This window comes from Neomonachus schauinslandi, chromosome 15 (genome assembly GCF_002201575.2).
Source record: "Neomonachus schauinslandi chromosome 15, ASM220157v2, whole genome shotgun sequence".
Classification (NCBI taxonomy): Eukaryota; Metazoa; Chordata; class Mammalia; order Carnivora; family Phocidae; genus Neomonachus; species Neomonachus schauinslandi.
Genome location: NC_058417.1, coordinates 45,728,510 through 45,751,474, shown reverse-complemented (window position 1 = coordinate 45,751,474; position 22,965 = coordinate 45,728,510). Strand labels below are relative to the sequence as shown.

The 22,965-nt window shown below is 37.9% G+C and overlaps 1 protein-coding gene across 1 annotated transcript in view; it reads left to right on the top strand.

The window, feature by feature from the left end:
* SMURF2 (SMAD specific E3 ubiquitin protein ligase 2) overlaps nucleotides 1-22,965 on the top strand; it is a gene marked incomplete at its 5' end in the record, with an annotated part of 112,589 nt that overhangs the window by 57,207 nt on the left and 32,417 nt on the right. Inside the window, 4 exons of the mRNA XM_044921844.1 lie at nucleotides 5,971-6,079; nucleotides 15,751-15,884; nucleotides 18,210-18,275; nucleotides 22,470-22,554. Of these exons, the coding sequence (XP_044777779.1) occupies nucleotides 5,971-6,079; nucleotides 15,751-15,884; nucleotides 18,210-18,275; nucleotides 22,470-22,554 (394 nt within the window). The remainder of the gene's footprint in view (nucleotides 1-5,970; nucleotides 6,080-15,750; nucleotides 15,885-18,209; nucleotides 18,276-22,469; nucleotides 22,555-22,965) is intronic.

The following is a 22,965-nucleotide window of genomic DNA, read 5'->3' as shown; positions in this document are numbered from 1 at the left end:
AATGAGACATTTCATTTGATTTTAAAATTCAGGTTCTACCAGCCAGCAAAAACTAGCTATAAGTGCTGTCTAATTTAATATATTACTTAATTTTCAGGGGTTTGATTAAAAGAAGTAATAAGCTCTTGATGCATTTTAAAATCATACTTAATTCATTTCACTTGAAACTTTCTTTTAAAATTTCTGGAGAGAACCAAAATTGAAGTTTGTAAAATAACATCTTATAAACCTTTATATAATTAGAAAATTTTCTGGTGTCTGTGTTTATATGGGAAAGGAGTTAAATAGGATAATTGGGGACATAGTTAAAGTTTTTTTTTTTTTTTAAAGATTTTATTTATTTATTTGTGAGAGAGAATGAGAGACAGAGAGCACGAGAGGGAGGAGGGTCAGAGGGAGAAGCAGACTCCCCGCTGAGCAGGGAGCCCGATGCGGGACTCGATCCCGGGACTCCAGGATCATGACCTGAGCCGAAGGCAGTCGCTTAACCAACTGAGCCACCCAGGCGCCCCCATAGTTGAAGTTTTAAGCAGTCTCCAATTTATGTGCTGTGTGTTCTCCAGTCTACTGCATGTTGCAGTAGTAGAGGCCACTGACCTGTCTTCATGCTGCCACCAAATATTATCTTCACAGGCTTTTGCTGAACTACCTAACTCATCCCTGTCACTAATAACCTAGTAACCAATGTATACTCTTTTTTTACCCTTCTTAAAGGTTGATTTGATGTAGGATTTATTCTAGTAGGACTGCAGAGTGGCAGATAGGATCAGATAGGCAAGTGACAAGGAAAAAAGGGAGGAAAGTGAGGAATGCATACTCTTAAAGTTGCTTCTGCACTCTCCAAGACATCTGCTCTGGTTTTAAAGATAAAATCTTCCATTTTGTCTCCCAGCCTTCCTTCCCAAGTTCGTTCTTGCTGCCAGAGTCCCAAGACACAGGTTCTCCAGTAAAATATCCAAATAACCTTGTCTCAGTTTTCCTAGAAAATCTAGGGGAATCTTACTTTAATTTTTGATAAACCTCGGAGAGCCCATTGTTATCACTTATACGATCTTTATCTGCCCTTAACTTGTAGTTAGGAAAAAAAAGAAGTTCCTTCTTGAACTCTTTCTCTTTTTCATTGGTGTAGGCGTAAAAATTAATAAAAATTCTTAAGAGTTGTGAGTTTGCTCCAGGGATAAGAAAATTAGGGGAAACTATGTGATTATGATGGCTCTGGAAAGGGAAACAGGAAAGCCAATTGTGAGGCCTTCAGAAGGCACTCAGCCAGGGATGGACTATCTCCCGGGTTCACAGTGAGAACAGCCTCTGCTGTGGTAGCTTTACATCTGTCTTTGATCTGCTTATAAGTTGAGGGTGGCCCACATTAATTCCAGAGAAAGAATTATAGTACTTCTTAAATCTTTTAATGAAATTTGAGTGAGAGTGTCTGTTTATTGATCAGAATGCAATTATCATTGATACCAAAATACAAAGTACTTGTTTGTAATGAGGTTTAAAGCATGTTGAATGAGAAGTAAATTTTAATATCAAGCCTGACTATAGGCTGATGAAATATGTATGTGTGTAGATATTTAATTATAGGGAAAAAATACAAAGCCAAGTGTTATAATTTGTATAATTTGAGATAATACTATTTATTTTGGGTAACTACCCTTCCTGAGAAAAGTTTTGCTAATTCACTTTTTAGAATTGTTTGCAAGCTTATTGGCTTTAAAAAATAAGTTACTTCCCCTTTCCCCAAAATTTTAGAAGGAAAAATTTCTCAACATATAGGAACATGTAGAGAGTTTTATAGTGAATATCCACATCTAGATTCTACCATTAGCTTTGTCACATATATGTTTATCCATTATGTTTTTTAAAGACTGTTTTCTTTTTTTTAAGATTTTGTTTATTAGAGAGAGAGAGAGCAAGAGAGGGCACAAGCAGGGGGAGTGGGAGAGAGAGAAACAGACTCCCTGCTGAGCAGAGAGCCTGATGAAGGGCTTGATCCCAGGACCCTGAGATCATGACCTGAGCCGAAGGCAGACACTTAACAAACTGAGCCACCCAGGTGCCCCAAGAATGTTTTCATTAGCGTATTTTTTTCTCTTTTATGCAACATTTAAATAAAAGATTTGTGTGTAAGCTACTGTGTTAAGGTGCTGCATGTAAGGGCCAAATTGAAGTCACTCAGAACCAAGACGGTTGGTGAAAGATTTTTTTTTCCTTCCCCCAATCAAAAATAAAGCTTTAGGGGCACTTGGGTGGCTCACTTGGTTAAGTATTAGACTCTTTATCTCAGGTCTTGATCTCATGGTCATGAGTTCAAGACCTGAGATTGGGCTCCATGCTGGGCATGGAGCCTACTTAAAAAAACAAAACAAAACACTTTTTCTCTGGACAGCAGCACACTTCTAAGTTGAAATGTTTGTTTCATTATCATTTGCAGCCCAAGTACATTTGTGTAGCGAGAAAGTCTTGAGCTTTAGCTATTTTTATATGACCTAGAAATGATGGGGCTAATTGAGAAATTTTTTAAAAATACAGAAAATACCTTAGCCACTTTATATTTACCACTAGGGGTCTCACTCACTTCAGAAAACTTGATAGCTTTTGATGACATCACAGTAACTTGGCTCTCAAGTTAAATTTTTGTGGAGTAATAGAATCAGGGAAGTTGAAAGTTAGGTATTTTTATTGTTGTTAGGGTGTAGAGCTTGTATTTTGTATTATTTAACAGAAGAGAAACGTAGGAGGCTGGGACTGATAATTTCATACTTAAGGATTTGGAAGCCATACGTAGTTTTTTTTGTGTGGAAAAGTTGTTTTCCTTAGTCCTTAATTCTATAACTAAACAAAATCTAAAAGGAAAGCTAGAAATGTGATTTTTGTTTTTGTTTTTGCTTACAAACATATATTTATGTGTTTTTTGAGATAGTAGAATCAAAAGAACAAGATAGAATGGAGTTCTTCAGGAGAAAATACTTCAGGAGAAAGTACTCTTCCATTAAACACAGTTAAAAATGATTAGGTATTAGGGGCGCCTGGGTGGCTCAGTCGTTAAGCATCTGCCTTCAGCTCAGGTCATGATCCCAGGGCCCTTGGATCGAGCCCCATGTCGGGCTCCCTGCTCAGCATGAAGCCTGCTTCTCCCTCTCCCACTCCCCCTGCTTGTGTTCCCTCTCTCGCGCTCTCTCTGTCAAATAAATAAAATCTAAAAAAAAAAAAAATGATTAGGTATTATTGAAATAATATGAGTAGCAGTAAATTTCAATAATATAGTTAAATAGGGGGGCCTGGGTGGCTCTGTCAGTTAAGCGGCTGCCTTCGGCTCAGGTCATGATCCCAAGGTCCTGGGATTGAGCCCTGCATTGGGCTCCCTGCTCAGCGGGAAGCCTGCTTCCCCCTCTGCCTGCTGCTTCCCCTGTTTGTGCTCTCTCTATCTTTGTGTCAAATAAATAAGTAAATCTTATTTTTTTTTTTTTTAAAGATTTTATTTATTTATTTGAGAGAGAGAATGAGATAGAGAGCATGAGAGGGGGGAGGGTCAGAGAGAGAAGCAGACTCCCTGCTGATCAGGGAGCCCGACGCGGGACTCGATCCCGGGACTCCAGGATCATGACCCGAGCCGAAGGCAGTCGCTTAACCAACTGAGCCACCCAGGCGCCCTAAATAAGTAAATCTTAAAAAATATATATATAGTTAAATATATCAGTACCCTAACTTCCAAGTATGTTCTTAAATACTTAACACTCGTAAATTTTGATCTTCTCTTATTTGAAGTTGACAGATCACAGAATCATAGAATTGGGGAACTGATGACACAATTTCTGCCTGGCCTTGAGTCTTGGCACATTGGTATCTTGACTTAAAAAAAAAATTAGATATCAAGGTGTACAAGTTCTTCAGTTATCAAGACTTACCAACATTTTGTTCTCGTATTTTCAGCTGTCCATAGGAAATCTTTGCTATCCCAATATGTCTAATGCCTAAATTGTCATTTTTGTCTCTTTAACATTTTATTTAGTTTTACCTTCTAACTTTTCCTTTTTTTTTTTTTTTAAGATTTTTTATTTTTTATTTGACGGAGAGAGAGAGTAACAAGCAGGGGGAGCGGCAGGCAGAGGGAGTGGGAGAAGCAGGCTCCCTGCTGAGTAAGAAACCTGATGTGGGGCTCGATCCCAGGACCCCAGGATCATGACCCGAGCCAAAGGCAGATGCTTAACCGTCTGAGCCACCCAGGCGCCCCGACCTTCTAACTTTTCTTTCCCCCCAAAAGACCACTCTTCTCATTGTTACTTAGGGCTGAGAACTGTAGTGTCATTTTTGACTTTAGTTTCTTATAAACTCATATTAGATCTTTCAGAGTAGCTTATTTCACTGTCACTTTCCTTTTTATGTGATTTCCCTAGTGCAGGGTCTACTCATCTTCCTGTTCTTTTATCCTACTCTATGGAACTTACAACAGCTTCATAGATGTTCTCTATACCAGTCTTTCCTTCTCCCAGTCTACCCTGAATATCACTAATGGGAAAATAGGACCATGTATTTACAGCCATGCTTAAGAACCTAAAGTGGCTCCCTGTTAATCTATTTCAGTCATTTCCTGACTTTTAAGCCTCTCTTATCAGCAGTATTTACTTTTACACATTAGCACAGAAGATTTGGTTAGACTCCTCAGAGCCCTTCAGATATTGTCAATATTGTTATACCTTTCTTGGCAATCTTCCTGTTTGTCCTTTAAAGCCCAAATGAGTCCCATCCCCTCAAGAAAACAAACAAACAAACAAACAAACAAAATACACCTTGATTTGCTGTTCAAACTTCAACTGTTCTCCTGTTTTTCTGAGCTCTTACTTGTACTCACTGTTGAACTGCATAGTAAGTGAGAGGTATAACATAGCATAGTGGTTAAGAGCATGAAATCGAGAATCAGATTATATGTGCATGGCTTTAAAAATCGAAACTTTAGACCCTGGCTCTGTCATGTACTGTTTGTCCTTGGACTAGTTAATTAACCCTTTTGTGCCTTAGTTTCCTCATCAGTAGAGATTATAGTAGTATTTACTCCATTGGATTATTGTGAAGAATAAGAGATTCAATATATGTAAAGCATTTAGAATAGCGCCTGACATAGTATTAAAAGTGTTTTCTTTATAGTCAGTACAAACACTTCTTTATTCTCAGGTTCCCCTCTCCCCCACAGCATTCTTAAAATAAGATTTATTTATTCATTTGAGAGAAAGAGAAAGAACATGAGCTGGAGGAGGGGCAGAGGGTGAGAGAGAATCTCAAGCAGACTCCCTGCTAAGTGCGGAGCCCAATGCAGGGCTCAGTCTCAGAACCCTTGAGATCATGACCTGAGCCGAAACCAAAAGTTGGAGGCTTAACCCACTGAGCCACCCAGGCGTGCCAACCCGTCCCCCGGTCCTCCCCCCATCCATGGCATTCTTATCTCCCCAATTAGATAGAAAGATCTTTTAAGGCAGGGTATTAGATTTTTTTTTCAGTTTCTCATCACTCATGGTAGCTATTGAAGAAAACTTTTTGGCTAATTTGATTTCTCTGTAGCCCATGTTCTTGTGTGAAAACCTATTAAAGGTTATTAAAAGCTGTTTCTTTAAATGCTACTAAGAGAGACCTTGGGAAGGTTCTAAGAGAGCCAGGAATGTTTTAAGCTCCCTCGGGTCAAAGGGCTGGTAAAGATCTATAAAAACTTCCACATTCTGAGGTAACCTCTAAGCTTTTGTAGTTTAAGCTGAGAATGTTTTGAGATAGAGGCAAGAAAAAAACGTAGCTTTTGGTATTATAGAATTAACTTTAATCTTAGTTTTAAAATGGACCACTTTATAGCTGAATGTTAAACTTTTTATAAAGAATGGGAATAATCTTTTGTAGTAAATAGTAAGCTTTATACAATTAATCTTCTATTTTCCATGTTATAATATTCTTTAATAAAAAAAATTTCTTCCCCTTTTTTCACAGGACTTCCTGATCCATTTGCTAAGGTGGTGGTTGATGGATCTGGGCAATGCCATTCTACAGATACTGTGAAGAATACACTTGATCCAAAGTGGAATCAGCATTATGACCTGTAGGTTTAAATGATTCATTTGAAATGAAACCTAGAATCAATATTATTTGATATAGTCTTTGAAAAGAATCACTGAAAATGATCAGAATTTGATCTGTGGTATAATTTGGTTTTCCCAGAGGGACACAAAACCTAATGGGAAAGTACTTTGGCTTATTGATAGCTGGTTTTGAAAGACTAAGTGCCCTTAATAAGCCTATGGAGAACAAAATGTATATGCAGTTTAGAGCAGCCCCACCCCATCTTTCTTCAGTTAAATAAAGGTATTAATTTACTTTCCACCAGTTATGAGTATAAAACCAGAAGTCATAATTGGGATGCACTCGTAGGCATTCTTTTTGCTTTTGTAGGGATGGTTTTATTTTAATCACAGTAGTATATGTAACTTCTAAAAAGGCACATAATACTGTAAGGCTTTTAATGGGAAAATGCACTTTGCTGTCCCATTCTTATTCCTGATTCCCATTCTCAAGGTAACTGCTTTGAGTAACTTTGACTATTTATTCTGGTATTTTCTTCTATTTCTAGATATCATGCTTATTTTATACATCTCTCTATATGGGGTGGGGGTGGGAGGAGAGACGCAGAGAGATTTAGTGTCTACATACTTTTAGTTTTAGGTATTATTTTTACAATTCCTACCGTACAAGAAAATTCAGCTTTTACAACTGATCTCTCTCATCCCTACTCCCACAACACCCATAACACCCACGTGGCCCTTCTTTCTCCCAGCCCCCCAGTATAGTTATGTGAACCTTTTTGGTTAAATCATTGTTCTGTATTTACGTTACTATGGTCATGTAACTATTCATAATTGAGTCATGTGGTATGTAATGATTACATTTCCTTTCTTGACAACTTTTGTTTTTCTGGAGTTATAACTGTCTTACTTTGCCACTTGCTTAGTTTTCTGTCTCATTGGTTAATTCCCAGAGTCTCCCACAGGACTGAACATATCTTCATATATTCAACCACAGGAGCTATTCCACTGGCTTTGTTTTCTTCTTCGAGATATCCCTCCTGAAACCTCTGTCTTTTTCCTCCAGTCTGGTCTGGTAGTCTAAACTGGTCTAAGACCTGCCACACAGTTGTCTGGGAACTTGCCTTTATCATTACATTGGGGATTTCCTTTCTCTCTTCTAGGTTCAGCGACTTCCCATTTTTTGTTTATTCCCTGTTTTGGTGAAGTCTGTCTTTCATTGAGAAAGAGTACAAAGATAGGGAAAATTCCTTTGATATCTTATCTGAAAATACTTTGTCTTCTCACTTGATTGTTTGTCTGAGTATAAACTTCTAGGTAAAGACATCACTTTCTTTCCAAATTGTGAATACAATGCTCCATTGTCTTCCAGGTCTAGATCAGCACTGCTGAATAGAAATACAATGTGAGCCACAAATGGGAGGTTGTCTGCAATTTTAAATTTGCTAGAAACCACATTTAAAAAAGCTAATAAAAGGGATTAGGCTTAATAAATATATTTTATTTAGTTCAGTATATCTAAAATATTCTCATTTCAACATGTAGTCAATATCAAATAGTTGTTTTTTATAAATAAGTAGAATTAAAAAATAAATATTTTAAAACTAAGTCTTTGAGATCTTAGAGGAGTTTGTTTTGCACTTACAGAGTGCCTCAATTTGGACTAGCCTCCATTACTCATCAATAGCTCCATGTGGCTGGTGGCTGCCCTTTTGAACAGTGCAGTTTTAGAGTATTGCTAATGGCATTCTGATTTTGGTCTTTCTTGATTACTGTTTTCTACTGGAAGATTTCAGTGTATTCTCTTTATGCCTGATACTACATTTTTTTGATAATGGTCTTGGTATATGTTACATAGTGCTAGATACTTATTGGAAACTTTTAATCTGATAAACTCTTTTTAAAAATTTAATTTCAGTATAGTTAACATACAGTGTTATATTAGTTTCAGGTGTACAATATAGTGATTCAGCAGTTCCATATATTACTCAGTGTTCATCAAGATAAGTGTATTCTTGGGACATCTGGGTGGCTCAGTGGGTTAAGCATCGGACTTTTGATTTCAGCTCAGGTTATGGTTTCAGGGTTGTGAGATTGAGCATCAGGCTCTGTGCTGGGCATGGAGCCTGTTTAAGATTTTCTCTCCCTCTCACTCTGCTTCCCTCCATCCCACTTCCTCCCTGACTCTCCCCCCCCCTCCCAAAAAAGCTAAGTGTACTCTTAATCTCCTTCAGCTTTTTCACCTGTGTTTCCCCCCCCCCCCCCCCCCCCCCCACCCCCCCAATCCACCCCTGGGTTCTCTTTAGTTAAGAATCTGTTTTTTTGGTTTCTCTTTTTTCCCCCTTTGTTCATTTGTTTTATTTCTTAAATTCCACATATGAATGAAATCATAGGGTATTTATCTTTCTCTGACTGGCTTATTTTGTAGCATTATACTCTCTAGATCCATCCATGTTGTTACAAATGGCAAGACCTCTTTCTTATGGCTGAATAATATTCCATTCTTTATCCATTCATGTCTCAGTGGACACTTGGGCTCCTTCCATAATTTGCCTATTGTAAATAATGCTGCAATAAACATAGGGGTACATATCCCTTTGAATTAGTATTTTTGTATTCTTTGGGTAAATACCCAGTAGTGCAATAACTAGATCGTAGGATAGTTCTGGTTTTATTTTATTTATTTATTTATTTATTTTTTGAGAGAGTGAGCGAGCCGGGAGAGGGGCAGAGGAAGAGAATCTCAAGCAGACTCCACGCTGAGGTTGGAGAAGAACATGGGGCTCGATCTTATGACCCCAATTAAGATCACAACCTGAACCGAAATCAAGACTCAGATACATAACTGACTGAGCCATCCAGGTGCCCCTCTATTTTTAATTTTTAAAAAAATTTTATTTATTATTTGAGAGAGCAAGTGCATGAGAGCAAGCAGGGGGTATGGAGAGGGACAAGCAGACTCCGCACTGAATTCAGAGCCCAACATGGGGCTTGATCTCAGGACCCTGAGATCATGACCTGAGCTGAAATCAAGAGTCGGATGCTTAACCAACTTAGCCACCCGGGCGCCCCGCTATTTTTAATTTTTTGAGGAACTTCCATACCGTCTTCCATAGTGGCTGCACCAGTCTGCATTCCCACCAGTGGTGCATGAGGGTTCCTTTTTCTCCACATCCTCACCAACACTTGCTGTTTCTTGAGTTTTTGATTTTAGCCATTCTGACAGGTGTGAGGTGATATCTTATTGTGGTTTTCACTTGTATTTTCCTGATGATGAGTGTGAGCATCTTTTCATGTGTTTCCTGGCCATCTGTATGTCTTCTTTGGAGAAATGTCTGTTCATATCTTGCGTGTTTTTTAATTGGATTATTTGCAGTTTTTTGGTGTTAAGTTCTTTATATATATTGGATACTAACCCTTTACTGGATATGTCATTTGCAAATATTTTCTCCCATTCAATAGGTTGTCTTTTAGTTCTGATTGTCCTTTTCTGTGCAGAAGCTTTTTATTTTTAAAGATTTTATTTATTCATTTGAGAGACAATGAGATAGAGAGAGAGCATGAGGGGGGGAAGGTCAGAGGGAGAAGCAGACTCCCTGCCGAGCAGGGAGCCCGATGCGGGACTCGATCCAGGGGCTCCAGGACCAAGACCTGAGCCGAAGGCAGTCGCCCAACCAACTGAGCCACCCAGGCGCCCAGAAGCTTTTTATTTTGATGTACTGCTAATAGTTTATTTTTGCTTTTGTTTCCCTTGCCTCTAGACATATCTAAAAAAATGGCTGATGTCAGAGAAATTACTGCCTGTGGTCTCTTCTGGATACTTTTTAGTTATGGGAAAGTTATTTATTTATTTAGTGAGTAGATAATTAAAAGATCTTATTTTAATTTTTAAAAACTTTTATTTTTTTAAGATTTTATTCATTTACTTGACAGAGCACAAGCAGGGGGAGCGGCAGGCAGAGGCAGAGGGAGTAGCAGGCTCCCTGCTGAGCAGGGAGCCTGACTCGGGGCTCGATCCCAGGACCCTGAGATCATGACCTGAGCCGAAGGCAGACACTTAACTGAGCCACCCAGGCACCTCCCTCCCCCCAAAAAGATATTATTTTTAATCTCTACACCCAATGTGGGACTTGAACTTACAACCCTGAGATCAAGAGTTGCATGTTCCACTGACTGAGCCAACCAGGCGCCCCTGTCTTTATTTATGTATGGATAATTTCCTTTCCATTTTCTCTTCATCTATTTTTCCTTTTCTGGAACTCCTGTTATTTTGGATGTTATCCCTTCTGAATTGATCATCATTTAGTTGTCTTATCTTTTTTCTCTCATATTTTCTCTCTCTTTTTTTAAGATTTGGGAGAGAGAAGGAGTGTACAAGTGGGGGGAGGGGTTGAGAGAGAGAAGGACAGGCAGACTCCCCACTGAGCAGGGAGCCTGACACAGGCCTTGATCCCAGGACCCTAAGATCATCACCTGAGCCAAAGTCAGACGCTTAACTGACTGAGCCACCCAGGCACCTTCTCTGTTTTAATAAACTATTTTTGTTTTAGTAAAAACTTAAAAACTGTGATGAAATGTCTGGGCTGCTTCCCCAACTTAATTTTCAAGCATTCCTTTTATTGTAATTTCTGCTTTCACATTTTTAGCTTCCAAGATCGCTTTGTTTTTTGACTATCTTTTTTTTCATAATTTCCTCTTATTTCTTGGATGCAATATCTTCTCTAATAAGAAGTGGGTTTTCTTCTGTTGTTTGTATTGCCTTTCTTTTGTCAGAATTCCTTTTTTTCTGTTAGTTTGATTTGGGTTTCTGTCTTTTTATGTTTAAGGGGAGGCATTTAAATGTTGATTGGAAATTCTGTGCCCATGGGTAGAGCTGGTCTACACACTAGGGTAATCAGGTGTGACTGACAATTCTCCCCTTTCCTGCTTGGGGGCTATATATTCTTGGATGCTAGTGTTCTTGGAGCTGAAGAGTGTAAGGATGCTAGGGAGTGTCTCTGTTGCCTGTATTAACCTCTTCTTAATATGCCTGCTTTTATTTTATTTATTTATTTATTTATTAAAGATTTTATTTATTTATTTGACAGAGAGAGACACAGCGAGAGAGGGAACACAAGCAGGGGGAGCGGGAGAGGGAGAAGCAGGCTTCCCGCCGAGCAGGGAGCCCAATGTGGGGCTCGATCCCAGGAGCTGGTATCATGACCTGAGCTGAAGGCAGACGCTTAACGGCTGAGCCACCCAGGCACCCCAGTATCCCTGCTTTTATTAAGGACTTCTATCTCCTTCCTCAGCTGTGCCTCGTGTCCCTCAGTAGAGATCTTTTCCGAGTATAAACCTTAGGTCTCTTCCTAGGGTTGAGGATGAACTGGATCAGGGAGGGAATTCAAGAGGGCCTTCCATTCCTTTTCAGTACTTTCACCAGTCCTTCTGTTTTAGCCACACCATCTCTGTCAGAGTATCTTGGGCTTAGAAGTTCAGGAATATTTCAGGGATTTGATGATAGTAATAGTCTTGTTTCTTATTTGTTCCTCCCTGAAACCAGGTGTAGGTTGCAGTTTTCTCCAGGTTGTTAATTCCATTATCACATGCTTTCTACACCACTACCATTTTGTCAGCGTATCTCATGTTATAAACATGTTGACTGCCTTGATATCCTCTTTTAAGTCTTTGGTCTTTTAAGCTTTGGACTTCACCCTTCATCAATTTCAGTTTTTCTTCAGTGTTCCACTTGACTTACCTACAAAAATGAATTTTAGATCTCCCATCAAACCCTTACGCCTGACATCTCACCTACTTACTTCAGACAGTTCTAGAACCACCCTAGAGTACCCACCTCAGCCAGGACTCTGGTCAGTTACTTAAATTTGACTTTCTAAACCACATGTGAACAAATGTCCTGTCTCTACTACTGAGACACTGAGATACCTGGAGACAACTCAGAACAAGGCCTCTGTGTATGCCCCTCAGTGCTATGGCTCAGTAACTCCAAGTTAGTATGCAGATAAATCGGAACCAAAAAAGTAAGCGATAGAGAGAAGTGAGAGTACCCAGCTTCCCGCCTCCACCACTTGCTTCTGTGATCATTAGCTCAGTGTTTAACCCCTTGTGTGTTGGTTTCCATTGACTACAGCAACAGTGCCTACTTTAGAAGACTGATAGGAAGAGTGAGACAGATAATACCTGTAAAGTGCTTAGACTAGTACCTGACAGGTAATTCTCAAATGTTAGATGCTTTTAGTAAAAGTATATTAGGTCACACGTTTTTTTCTATTACTTGATTTGACCTGCAGTGAATTTGAAATCACAACTCTAATAAGCTACTATCTGTGTAACTGACTAAGCTTTTGAAAGTTCTTTTTTTTTTAATGTATTTTTTTTTTTAAAGATTTTATTTATTTATTTGTGAGAGAGAGAATGAGAGAGAGCACATGAGAGGGGGAAGGGTCAGAGGGAGAAGCAGGCTCCCTGCCGAGCAGGGAGCCCGATGCGGGACTCGATCCAGGGACTCCGGGATCATGACCTGAGCCGAAGGCAGTCGCTTAACCAACTGAGCCACCCAGGTGCCTGCTTTTGAAAGTTCTTAATCAGATTGTTTTAAGCCATGTCTTTAAGTTTCAGTGAGATTTAAATTCAGCCAGAGACCCAGGTACAGTAGTAAACAAAGTGTGGTCCTCCAGGTGTACAGCCAAGTGGTGTATCAGCACAAGTAAATAGGAAATTATAAACAGTGTGATAAGAAAATGGGGAAGTATAGGGTGCTCTGGAAATACAGAGAACTTCTTTATATGAATTTAGGAGTTAAGGACAGCTTCCTAGAAAAAGTGACATTTAGGCTTTGACCTTAAGTAGGAGTTTACTTGGAAGGAGTGGGCCGGCTCTAAGCAAAAGCAGTCTGTGTGAAGACCCAGAGGTGAATAAGATAATGACTTTGAAAACAGTTTGGAGGGGCAGCATTAGTGAATTCTTGTAAGGGGAGTATGGCATAGGACAAGCAAAGAGAGGTTAGCAGGAACCAGCTCATGAAGGTCCTTGAAAGCCTATTAGTAAATTTGAATCCTCTCCTAAAAGCAGTGGAGAGCAATGAAAGGGTTTTCAGTGGGGGAAATAATATAATCAGGTTTATATCCAAGAGTGGACACTTGGGCTATAATGTGAAAAATTGCTTAGAGGGAGGCAAGGATGTCCAGGAGACTAGTTACCACACTGGAGTGTGGGGCAGCCTGATCAGGTGGAAGCCGGCAGAACAGGTGCTGAGAGGATCACCGAAGGCAGAACGAAAGAGAGAGAAGTTTACTGAATACACTGGGAGGGAGCAATGGGCAGGACAGCAAAGTGTAGAGACTGTCCGCCAGGAGGCAGTGGTGGGGGGCTGTAGTTCAAGGGGCGGGGTGAAGAAGTATAGGAACATACAGGATTTTCCTTTTTTGGTACCTGTGCTGGTTGTAAGTAGTCCATTGGTCAGCTAAGGCCTATGGAGATTTTGAGGTAGGTCTCTTAATGAGCTTGTTTGCATTCAGCCCGGTGGTCACTGTGGCCCCTTTGACCTTACTCAGGTTTCCATTGCTCAAGCCTGTTGTCCAGAAGTAGCCTCTACATTCCCCCCCCCTCCCTCCCCGAGATCGACAATGACAAATCTTTGGCATTTGGGCAGAGGTCTCCTCTTTAGTAGTTGCTTCATGCTGGACCTGGGGGAGGGGGTGTCCCTACCTAAACTTGTCTGTTTGTCAGGGGTTCTGTGCAAGTTACAGACCAGAGCTTGGTATTATACTCATGTGCTAATGGTAATTTGAGTGGGATTCCCTGGTGGTCAGGTCCATGGGATTTAGGGGGAGGGGACTCTCCCTGTTGGATCCAGCCCATAGAAATGATGACTTTATGTTAGAAAAGTGGTAATATGAATGAAGAAATGTAGACTTTCTGAATATTTATAATATGGCCTTAAAAGTTAAAAAAAAAAAATTTATCCTTGAAGAAAATGAAATCACACTATACGCTGTGCTCTGCTGGATTTGGCTCACAGGCTGTGGTTTGCTGACCTCTGCCTTAGACTCCTAGCTTTTCTAGCCTTGCTTTTAAGGTCTTTCTCAACACAGCAGCTAGGGTGATCTTGTTAAAACCTATTTCAAATCTTGTTACTCCTCTGCTGCACATCTCCCATTGGTTTCCAGCCTTACTTGGAGTAAAGGCCAGAGTTCATACTATGGCTGCCAAGGCCCTTTATGATTCGCCTTCTGTATTGGTTAGAGCAGGCTAACTGATATAATAGGCAACTCCAGATTTTCAGTGACTTCATACAGTAGCAGTGTATTTTGTATAAAAATTTCATTTGTCAGGGAGGCGATTCGCCGTCTCAAAGTTGTTCAAGGACACAAAGTGACAGAATCTCCCCTGTTTTCAAAGTATGTGCCTAAGGTCTCTGGGCCTTGACAGGATGTTTATGCCAGTGGTAGGCTAAGGGCATGAGGGGATCAGTATTTTATCATACTTGTACATCCGGCTTACCAGTTGGGAAAGTGATTTAATGTGATTTTTTTCTTTTTAATGTTGGTTTGGGGTTATTTAGCTGTTTAATAATTGATTCTGGGTCTAGAATTTTAATGTATCACACAGGAGATACTTGCCAAGTTAGGTCGGTTAGGTATATTTAAAAATTGGTGCATGCATCCTGGATATTTTAGTTCAGAGTTTTTCATTTGCAAGCAACAGAAATGAAATTCAAATTGGCTTAATTTTTAAAAAGGGAATGTATTGGTTTGCATAATTAAAAGTCCAGGGGGTAGGCCTGCTTTAAAGCACAGCTGGATCCAAATGTGGCTTCCCTGGTTCTCATTTAAAAGTTTTAGTTCTCACTTAAGTGGTTTTGGCTTTTTTATATACTAGGTGAATTTTTCTGATATTATTGCTTTACTGGATGACACTTTAAGATCAAGGTTGCTGGACCAAAAATTTGACCACTTAGAGGGAAATAGGGTTAGGTTTCTACTGGTATAATTATGTTATTTTATTATATTTTTGCATGGGATGGCACCATGTGAACAATTGGCTGTGGTAGAGCTTTTACATACTTGCAGGTATATGCACAGACAAGTATAGTAACGCTTTTCCCCTGCTTCTTTCCTGTATGCAGGCCTTGAGCGAGCAGGACTCTTGCAGATTTCACTTCACTGCCTGCAGACAAGCAGAGCAGGGAAAAGCGTTACAGTCAGCTTTTGTTCTACAGCATTTTAAAACATAACAGGTATGTCAGATTTTTGGTCTGTCAGCCTTGACGATGCCCCTTGAAAACTGACTACTCTCTGAGATGATAGGTCATATCATTGAAATGTTTTTAAAATGTGACTGATAAAAATTCTTGTAACATTTTTGTTCTTGGAAAGAAATGTCAGAAACTCCTTTAGTGTTAATTGACACTAGCTACTAAAATAGATTTTTACTAAGAAAAATTGTCACCCAGCCTGAGAGTGGCAGATGTGATGAAGGATATATTAAAAATTCTTTTTAGATTTTACTTTTAAGATTTTTTTAAAAGTTTAAATTCAGTCCTGTGGGATTGATTGAACTCAAAACATATTTTGCATTATTTAGTCATACTCTGAAGCATTTGTGACTTTAGACTACAAAAGCAAAAGAAAAATTTCACACTAACTACTTGTAGTTGCCAAGTTACTCATTCAGTCATGTTGTGTTTTAGGTATATTGGAAAGTCTGATTCAGTTACGATCAGTGTGTGGAATCACAAGAAGATCCATAAAAAACAAGGTGCTGGATTTCTTGGTTGTGTTCGACTTCTTTCCAATGCCATCAACCGCCTCAAAGACACTGGTTGTGAGTAGACACTAGTGCTTTTTAAAATTAAAAAAAAAAAAAAAAATATATATATATATATTTGTGTGTGTGTGTATAAACACATTTTTTGGGGGGAGGCAGGGATTCAGAAACTTCCTATGTGTGTTTGAAACATTGGTAAAAATTCTTGGTTACATTTATTTTATGGACTTTATGAAAAGAATGAAACATTTAAAATATGTGAAACTTGAACTGAATCAGAGCTGATGCTTAGTATCCAGTGAATTTGTGTTAGGAAAGGTTTGATATCCAAGAGTAAAAAGAAAGGTGTCAAAATATATATGCCTTTTTTTATTTCTTAGTACCCTTCTCTGGTTTTGGTGGATTTATGAGATAAAGTGAGTTTTATTTAGGTGATTAGAATGTTTAAAGGGGAATTATTAGTGAATAAGAGTGATACATAAAATGGGGTGAAAAAAATTAAAAGTTCTGGAAGGTAAGACATTGAGTGTAAGACAGCTGTGTTAACTACTTAATTATAGCTTAGTTTTCCATCACCCTGGGCATTTATAAGATCAGGCCAAGGTCAAGACATTAGAAATGATTTCCATATTGGATTGACAAGTTTAATTAGCATATGCATAATTCATGTAACCAGGTGACAAAGCATCTTTTGGGGGATTATTCCCATTGAGACATAGATCAAAATGTCTTTTTCAACAAATTTTTTTTGTTGTTTCTACAGGATTCTTTTTTATATAATACAAAAAATATTGCTAGTCACTCATTGTCAATGGGATTTTAGCCCAGATGTCTCTGCTCAACAAAAATTCACATAGAATCTAGCTAAAGAAATTAATTAAAAATAGAGCAAATTTAGCTTTGAATATTAGGTATATTGAGATGACCCCTTTTAATGTATGATATCATAGTCCAGATATATAAATATTGATCTGTTACAAAGGGAGAAAATTGTGCCAGAAGTCCTTAGTTGGAGGAATTTAAAGGCACTTGAGAATTTCTTGTATTTCTGGGTTGACAGGGTGACCCAGCAGGAAACAGAGGACGTTGGGTTTGGTAAAGGTCTAGCATATAAAAACGAACTGTTTTATTACCCAACCCAGCAGGCAAACTGAAGACTTATAGGCCATATGTATGACCTTATCTCTGCTTCAGTTTAGCCAACATATATTGAACCTTTAATGTGCCAGGTACTGTTCAGAACCCTGGTGATAAAAGGTGAAAAAGGCATGGATCCTGTCCTCTGAGAAGCAAGGGCAAGGGCCTGTTGGCAAAGGGAGGAGGACTCACTGGAGAGACTGAACAAGAGAAGAGGAATTGCTTTGCAGAAGTCCACTATGAAGTGGATTTAGCAGTGTCCATTTATTTTGCAAAGGGAAAAATGTCTGTTTTTGGCTGGATAACCAGGCACTGTAATGTTGGGACACAGAGTTTTCTTTCTGCTGCTGTGAATGTTTCATTGCATTAATTTACTTGACTCTTTTGATGTGCCATAATATTTGATTTATCAAACATTTATTGAGCACCCTGATACAGTGTGTGGAGTGGAAAAAACAAAGACTAATGTATGGTCTCCTCTTATCAGTTCACAACTTCTTTAAATAGACAAATGGCATGTAACTGTACAAGAATTCAGTTTTAAGTGCTATAATCAAAAGCAATGTGCTGTTGGGTGACACTGTTCCTTATTATAACTGACCAGGTCAGTGTGATGTCTGTTCTATAGATGAGGCATAAGAGAGTAAATGAGTTGCCCCTAGATGAGTTAGTAGCCAAACTGACTCAAATCCTTATCTTACAGTTTATACTCAGCTTTTTATTAACATTTACTTTGTGTGTGTATGGAGCTCATTTGAAATGGTTAGATAAAAAATAACAGTGATAATAACTAACATTTATTGAACACTTATATGCCAGGTACTGTGCTAAAAGTTATACATAATTACCTAATTTGATCCTTAAAAAATATGAGGTAGATACTACAGTTATACGTGAGAAAATCAAGACTCAGGGATAAATTGCTTAAGAACAACAACTATTAAGTGACAAGCCAAGACTCAGACAAAGTGGTCTGAAATCTTTGGAGAAAAAATAATTGCATGTTGGTAATGTATACACCAGTGCCTTATGGTTTTTGAAATCTGAATTTATCAAAACTTTGTTAAGACATTTATACTAATTATATATGCAGTTAGATTTTAAACATTTGTTTCATCTTTAATACATTATTATTTAAATGATAGGCCTAATTGCCATTGGATTATGGAAATTTACCGTCACTCTATGGAAGCTCTGATACCAGCTTATTTTTTAATTGCTTTTTTTGTTGTTGATTTGAAATAGATCAGAGGTTGGATCTGTGCAAACTTGGGCCAAATGACAATGATACGGTTAGAGGACAGATAGTAGGTAAGTGGAATTTAAAGTCATGTGAAATTTTGGCATCATTCAGACTGACCTAACTCTAAACATCTTTCAAATCCACGTACACTAACGATAGCTTCATTGTATTGGCTTGAGTTAAATGAGTCACGTAAAATGTTTCAGACAGTGGCTCCAGGTTCCAGGCTACCTTAATTTAAAGAATTAAAAACAAACAGGGGTGCCTGGGTGGCTCAGACGGTTAAGCGTCTGCCTTCGGCTCAGGTCGTGATCCCAGGGTCCCGGGATCGAGTCCCGCGCATCGGGCTCCCGGCCCAGCGGGGGGTCCGCTTCTCCCTCTGCTCCTCCCACTGCTCGTGCTCTCTCTCTCTGTATCTCTGTGTCTCAAATGAATAAATAAAATCTTAAAAAAAAAAGAATTAAAAACAAACCCCCAAACTGTAAATCATGTTAAAAAAAAGAAAAGAGGCTCCTAATGTTGTGAAAAACTATTGATCCTTTAGGCATTCTTTTAAAGACAGATTTTATATGTGGTCTGAAAGTTTCCTAAAAATAATTCTTAAACTGGTTTTTGAGTAAGAATATTCTATTGAATTTTGTTTAGGCTTTACAGTTTTAAAATAAATAGTCTGTGCTAATTGAAAAGAATAAGAGGAATGATAGAATACTGATTGGAAAAAGGGAGAGGTTGTAATCTTTCATAAGGGACTCGTGGGCTATCTTGAATTGACTCAGAGGAAGGGCTTTATACAAAATTTCCTGAGGCTCGAGAATTGATGGATTGAGCTTTCATGAAGATACATAGTATGTGGGGCGCCTGGATGGCTCAGGTGGTTGGACATCTGCCTTTGGCTTAGGTCATGATCTTCAGGTCCTGGGATTGAGCCCCACATTGGGCTCTCAGCTCAGCGGGGAGGTCTGCTTCTCCCTCTTTCTTTGCCTCTCTCCCTGCTGTGCTCTGTTTCTCTCAAATGAATAAATAAAAAAATCTTAAAAAAAAGATACATAGTGTGGTAGGACACCAAGATGGGCTCCTTTGAGGCTTCTTAAAGAAGAAAACATAATTGGAATCTTACCAGTTTACTATAGAGCAGAATTTAGGATAAGTTAATTGCTTTATGAACCTATCAGAGAGGTTTTAGTTACTGAAGTTACTTTTGAAGGGCTTCATTTCCCAAGGAAATGAATTGGGTTCATAGTGAATTGCCGGAGTAGCAACATAACAAAGCCCTGTGACAGCTGTCATAGGGAAGTATCTACACTACAGCCTTACTGAGAATTCCTGTCATTCTTAGATTGAGAAGGGAGTAAAAAACTCAAAAATAAATGCTGGCATATAAGACCTTTAAATGTGATTGTTCTTACTTTATTTGATTTGGTATGTTACATAATGTTTGCCAACTAATGTCCATTAGTAACAAGATAGTTTCACTAGGTACAGATTGGCATTTCTAAAAACAGCAGACTTTCTTTGTCAGCAATTAGAGATAAACCTATGGAGTATACTATATAAAAAAGGAAAGCTTTACTTTAAAATGTGTGTGTGTTTAAATTTGAAGCTTTTGTGTGAGTTTGGTTTTCATAGTAGAGATATGTTGGATTCAAACATTATGCTTTATGATCTGCCATTTAAAAATGGAGTAAGTTAAAAAAAAAACCAAAACAGTAAGTTCCAGTTCTTGCTGAATTAGACCTTTACAAATAATCATGTATATGTGTATATAAAATCCTTTTGGGAAATGGAGAAAAGTACAGTAGAATACTAACTTTAAAAAATATATACCCTTTCTAATAATTTTATATACATTTATATGTGTATTTTTTTATGATTTTGGTTCATTGAATATAAAATTTTTGTTTTCTTTCACTTACTGTAACTTATTAGTGTTTACAATTAATGATTTTAAGGGATGAATTATATCAATATATCATAACTTAATTACTGGACTTTTAAGTTATTTTTTTGCTATTGTAACATTGAAACTTGCAAGCATTTTTGGACACTTAGCATTATCCTATTTTTGGAGTATTACCTTAAAGAAAAATCTTCCAAATTGAGACGACTGATTCAAGGTTATAAATCCTTTCCCTTGTTTTTGAATCTGTTACTCAATTCTTTGCATCTCTTGTGAGGTTTTTATTTTTTTGTTATAAAATCAAATCAAATAAAAATATAGACAGAACATAAGGAACATTCATAATATGTCATCATTGTCATTACCTTGATATATATACCTTTTCTGTTTTTTTAAATGATATTACACTGTGCAGAATTTTAAATAACCTGTTTTAATCTGTCCTAAACATCTTTTGTTGTTGTTCATGTATACATTTCTGTAACATTTTTAATGTATGGCAGTCCATGGTGGACAAATAATTAATTTAGCAGTTCATTATTGCTGGATATTTAGACTGTTTCTGATGTTTTAATGTTATGAACAGTGTTCTTATAAACATAGTATTTCTATGACTCATTTTACATATTGCTAGGTTTAGGCCATTTAAAAACACAAACCCGGGCGCCTGGGTGGCTCAGTTGGTTAAGCGACTGCCTTCAGCTCAGGTCATGATCCCAGGGTCCTGGGATCGAGTCCCGCATCACCCTGCTCTGCGGGGAGCCTGCTTCTCCCTCTCCCACTCCCCCTGCTTGTGTTCCCTCTCTCGCTGTGTCTCTCTCTGTCAAATAAATAAATAAAATCTTTAAAAAAAAATAAATAAATAAAAACACAAACCCACCTAAAAATTGCTTGGGTGTTTTGTAATATAGCAGTCTGGAGGTGAAGCTCGTGAAATCCTTAATTTTGAGCCTTAATATTATTCTAAACAAAGCTAATGAGAAAATACATAGTTTTTGCAGTGATTATATCTAGATAAGCATTTCACTTAGCTTTTCTGTATAAAAACTGGTTAATACTGTTTTCTAGTACAATTTTCATATAACATTTTATGTTCACTGAGGAGAGAGGTTATGTTACAATGTTACCTCTAAATGAAATTCATATAAAGGAGTAATGTGTTGAACTCTGATTTTTCAAAATTTTTGCAGAGCTGGAAAATTTCAGAATTTTGAGACTCTTCCTAGAATGAAGGGTGTTAAGATGTCATACTTTATGTAGTAACTGATTAATTCTTTAAAAAGTTGGGTTATAGTCAGTCACATTTGCCTGTTCCTGTTTTATCTTTTGGGAGAATTGCCAAAAATAGAATTAAGGAATATTAGAGCAGCAAGGAAGGACTTCAGACATATCAGTTAGTCTAACTTCCTCATTATTTAGATTATCTAAACTTTAAGAATGTTAAGTGTTTTGTTGAAGGTCATTGTGCCAAACTAGGTTTTAGAGCCTGGTCTAGAGCTTACATCTCTTGCTTGCAAATTTATAGTGGTAGTTTTACACCACACTAGATGATTATGTACTGTTTTAACTCATGGTATCTAAGTAGTGCCCGATTGCCAAAATCCAGTGTTTTTTGTTTTTTTATTATTTATTTATTTTTTATTAAGATTTATTTTAGAGGACGCCTGGTAAGTGTCTGCTTTTGATTCAGGTCATGATCCCAGAGTCCTGGGATCCAGTCCTGCATCAGGCTCCATGCTCAGTGGGGAGTCTGCTTCTCTCTCTGCCTCTCTCCCCCTACTCATGCTTGCTGTCTCCCTCTCACAAAAATAAAATCTTTAAAAAAAAAAAAAAAAAGACTTATTTTAGAGAGCTTGAGCAGGAGGGGCAGAGGGAGAGGGGGAGAGAATCTCAAGCAGATTTTGATCTCAGGACCCAAGATCAGAACCTGAGTCCAAACCAAGAGTTGGACGTTTAACCAACTGTGCCACTCAGGTGCCCCTGTTTGTTTTTTAAAGATGTGTCAAGAATTAAGCCCAAATTGATGTGAACTTTTCCAGTTCCTCCGTATGTGAACATACCTTTCATGTGTTATGTCTCTTTTGAGTGTAGTAGAGGCCTTGCATTGCCCCATTACAATGGGCAAAAAGGATTTAAACTCTCCTCCATGAACACAGTAAGGCATAGAAAATCATAAAATTGTAATGTCACTCCTAAAGGGAAAAATCTCGTGGAAAAAGAAATTGCAGAATTTATTAAAAGCTGAAGAGTTCATTCTCAAGTATTAAAACAAGATAAGCTAGATGTCTTTTAAAGATATATATTTTAAATTGTAATAAATCTTTCTAGTTTTACGACTCTTAGTAATTTTTTTGTTGTCTTATAGTAAGTCTTCAGTCCAGAGACCGAATAGGCACAGGAGGACAAGTTGTGGACTGCAGTCGTTTATTTGATAATGATTTACCAGATGGGTAAGCTCAGATCATTAGATAAATATGTTGATAACATCCTTCAAATAATGACAGATAAGTTGGTGTTTATTGTATACTTAACTTTAGAAATTTGCTGATCAGTTCCAGAATCTAGATTTTCCTTGTACTTGGAAAATTAGCAAGGAATCTTGTCAAGACAAATTTATAAAATAAACCATGAATTAGATATGTTAAATTTGGTTTTTAAGAGTTTTGACTAGGAGACAAATTGCTTGACAAATATAACTTTCCTATAAATATTATGTATTTAAAAGAACAACTTTTCTGGGTGATAGACATTGGAGAGGGTATGTGCTATGGTGAGCGCTGTGAATTGTGTAAGACTGATGAATCACAGACCTGTATCTCTGAAACAAATAATACATTATATGTTAAAAAAAAAAAAAAAGA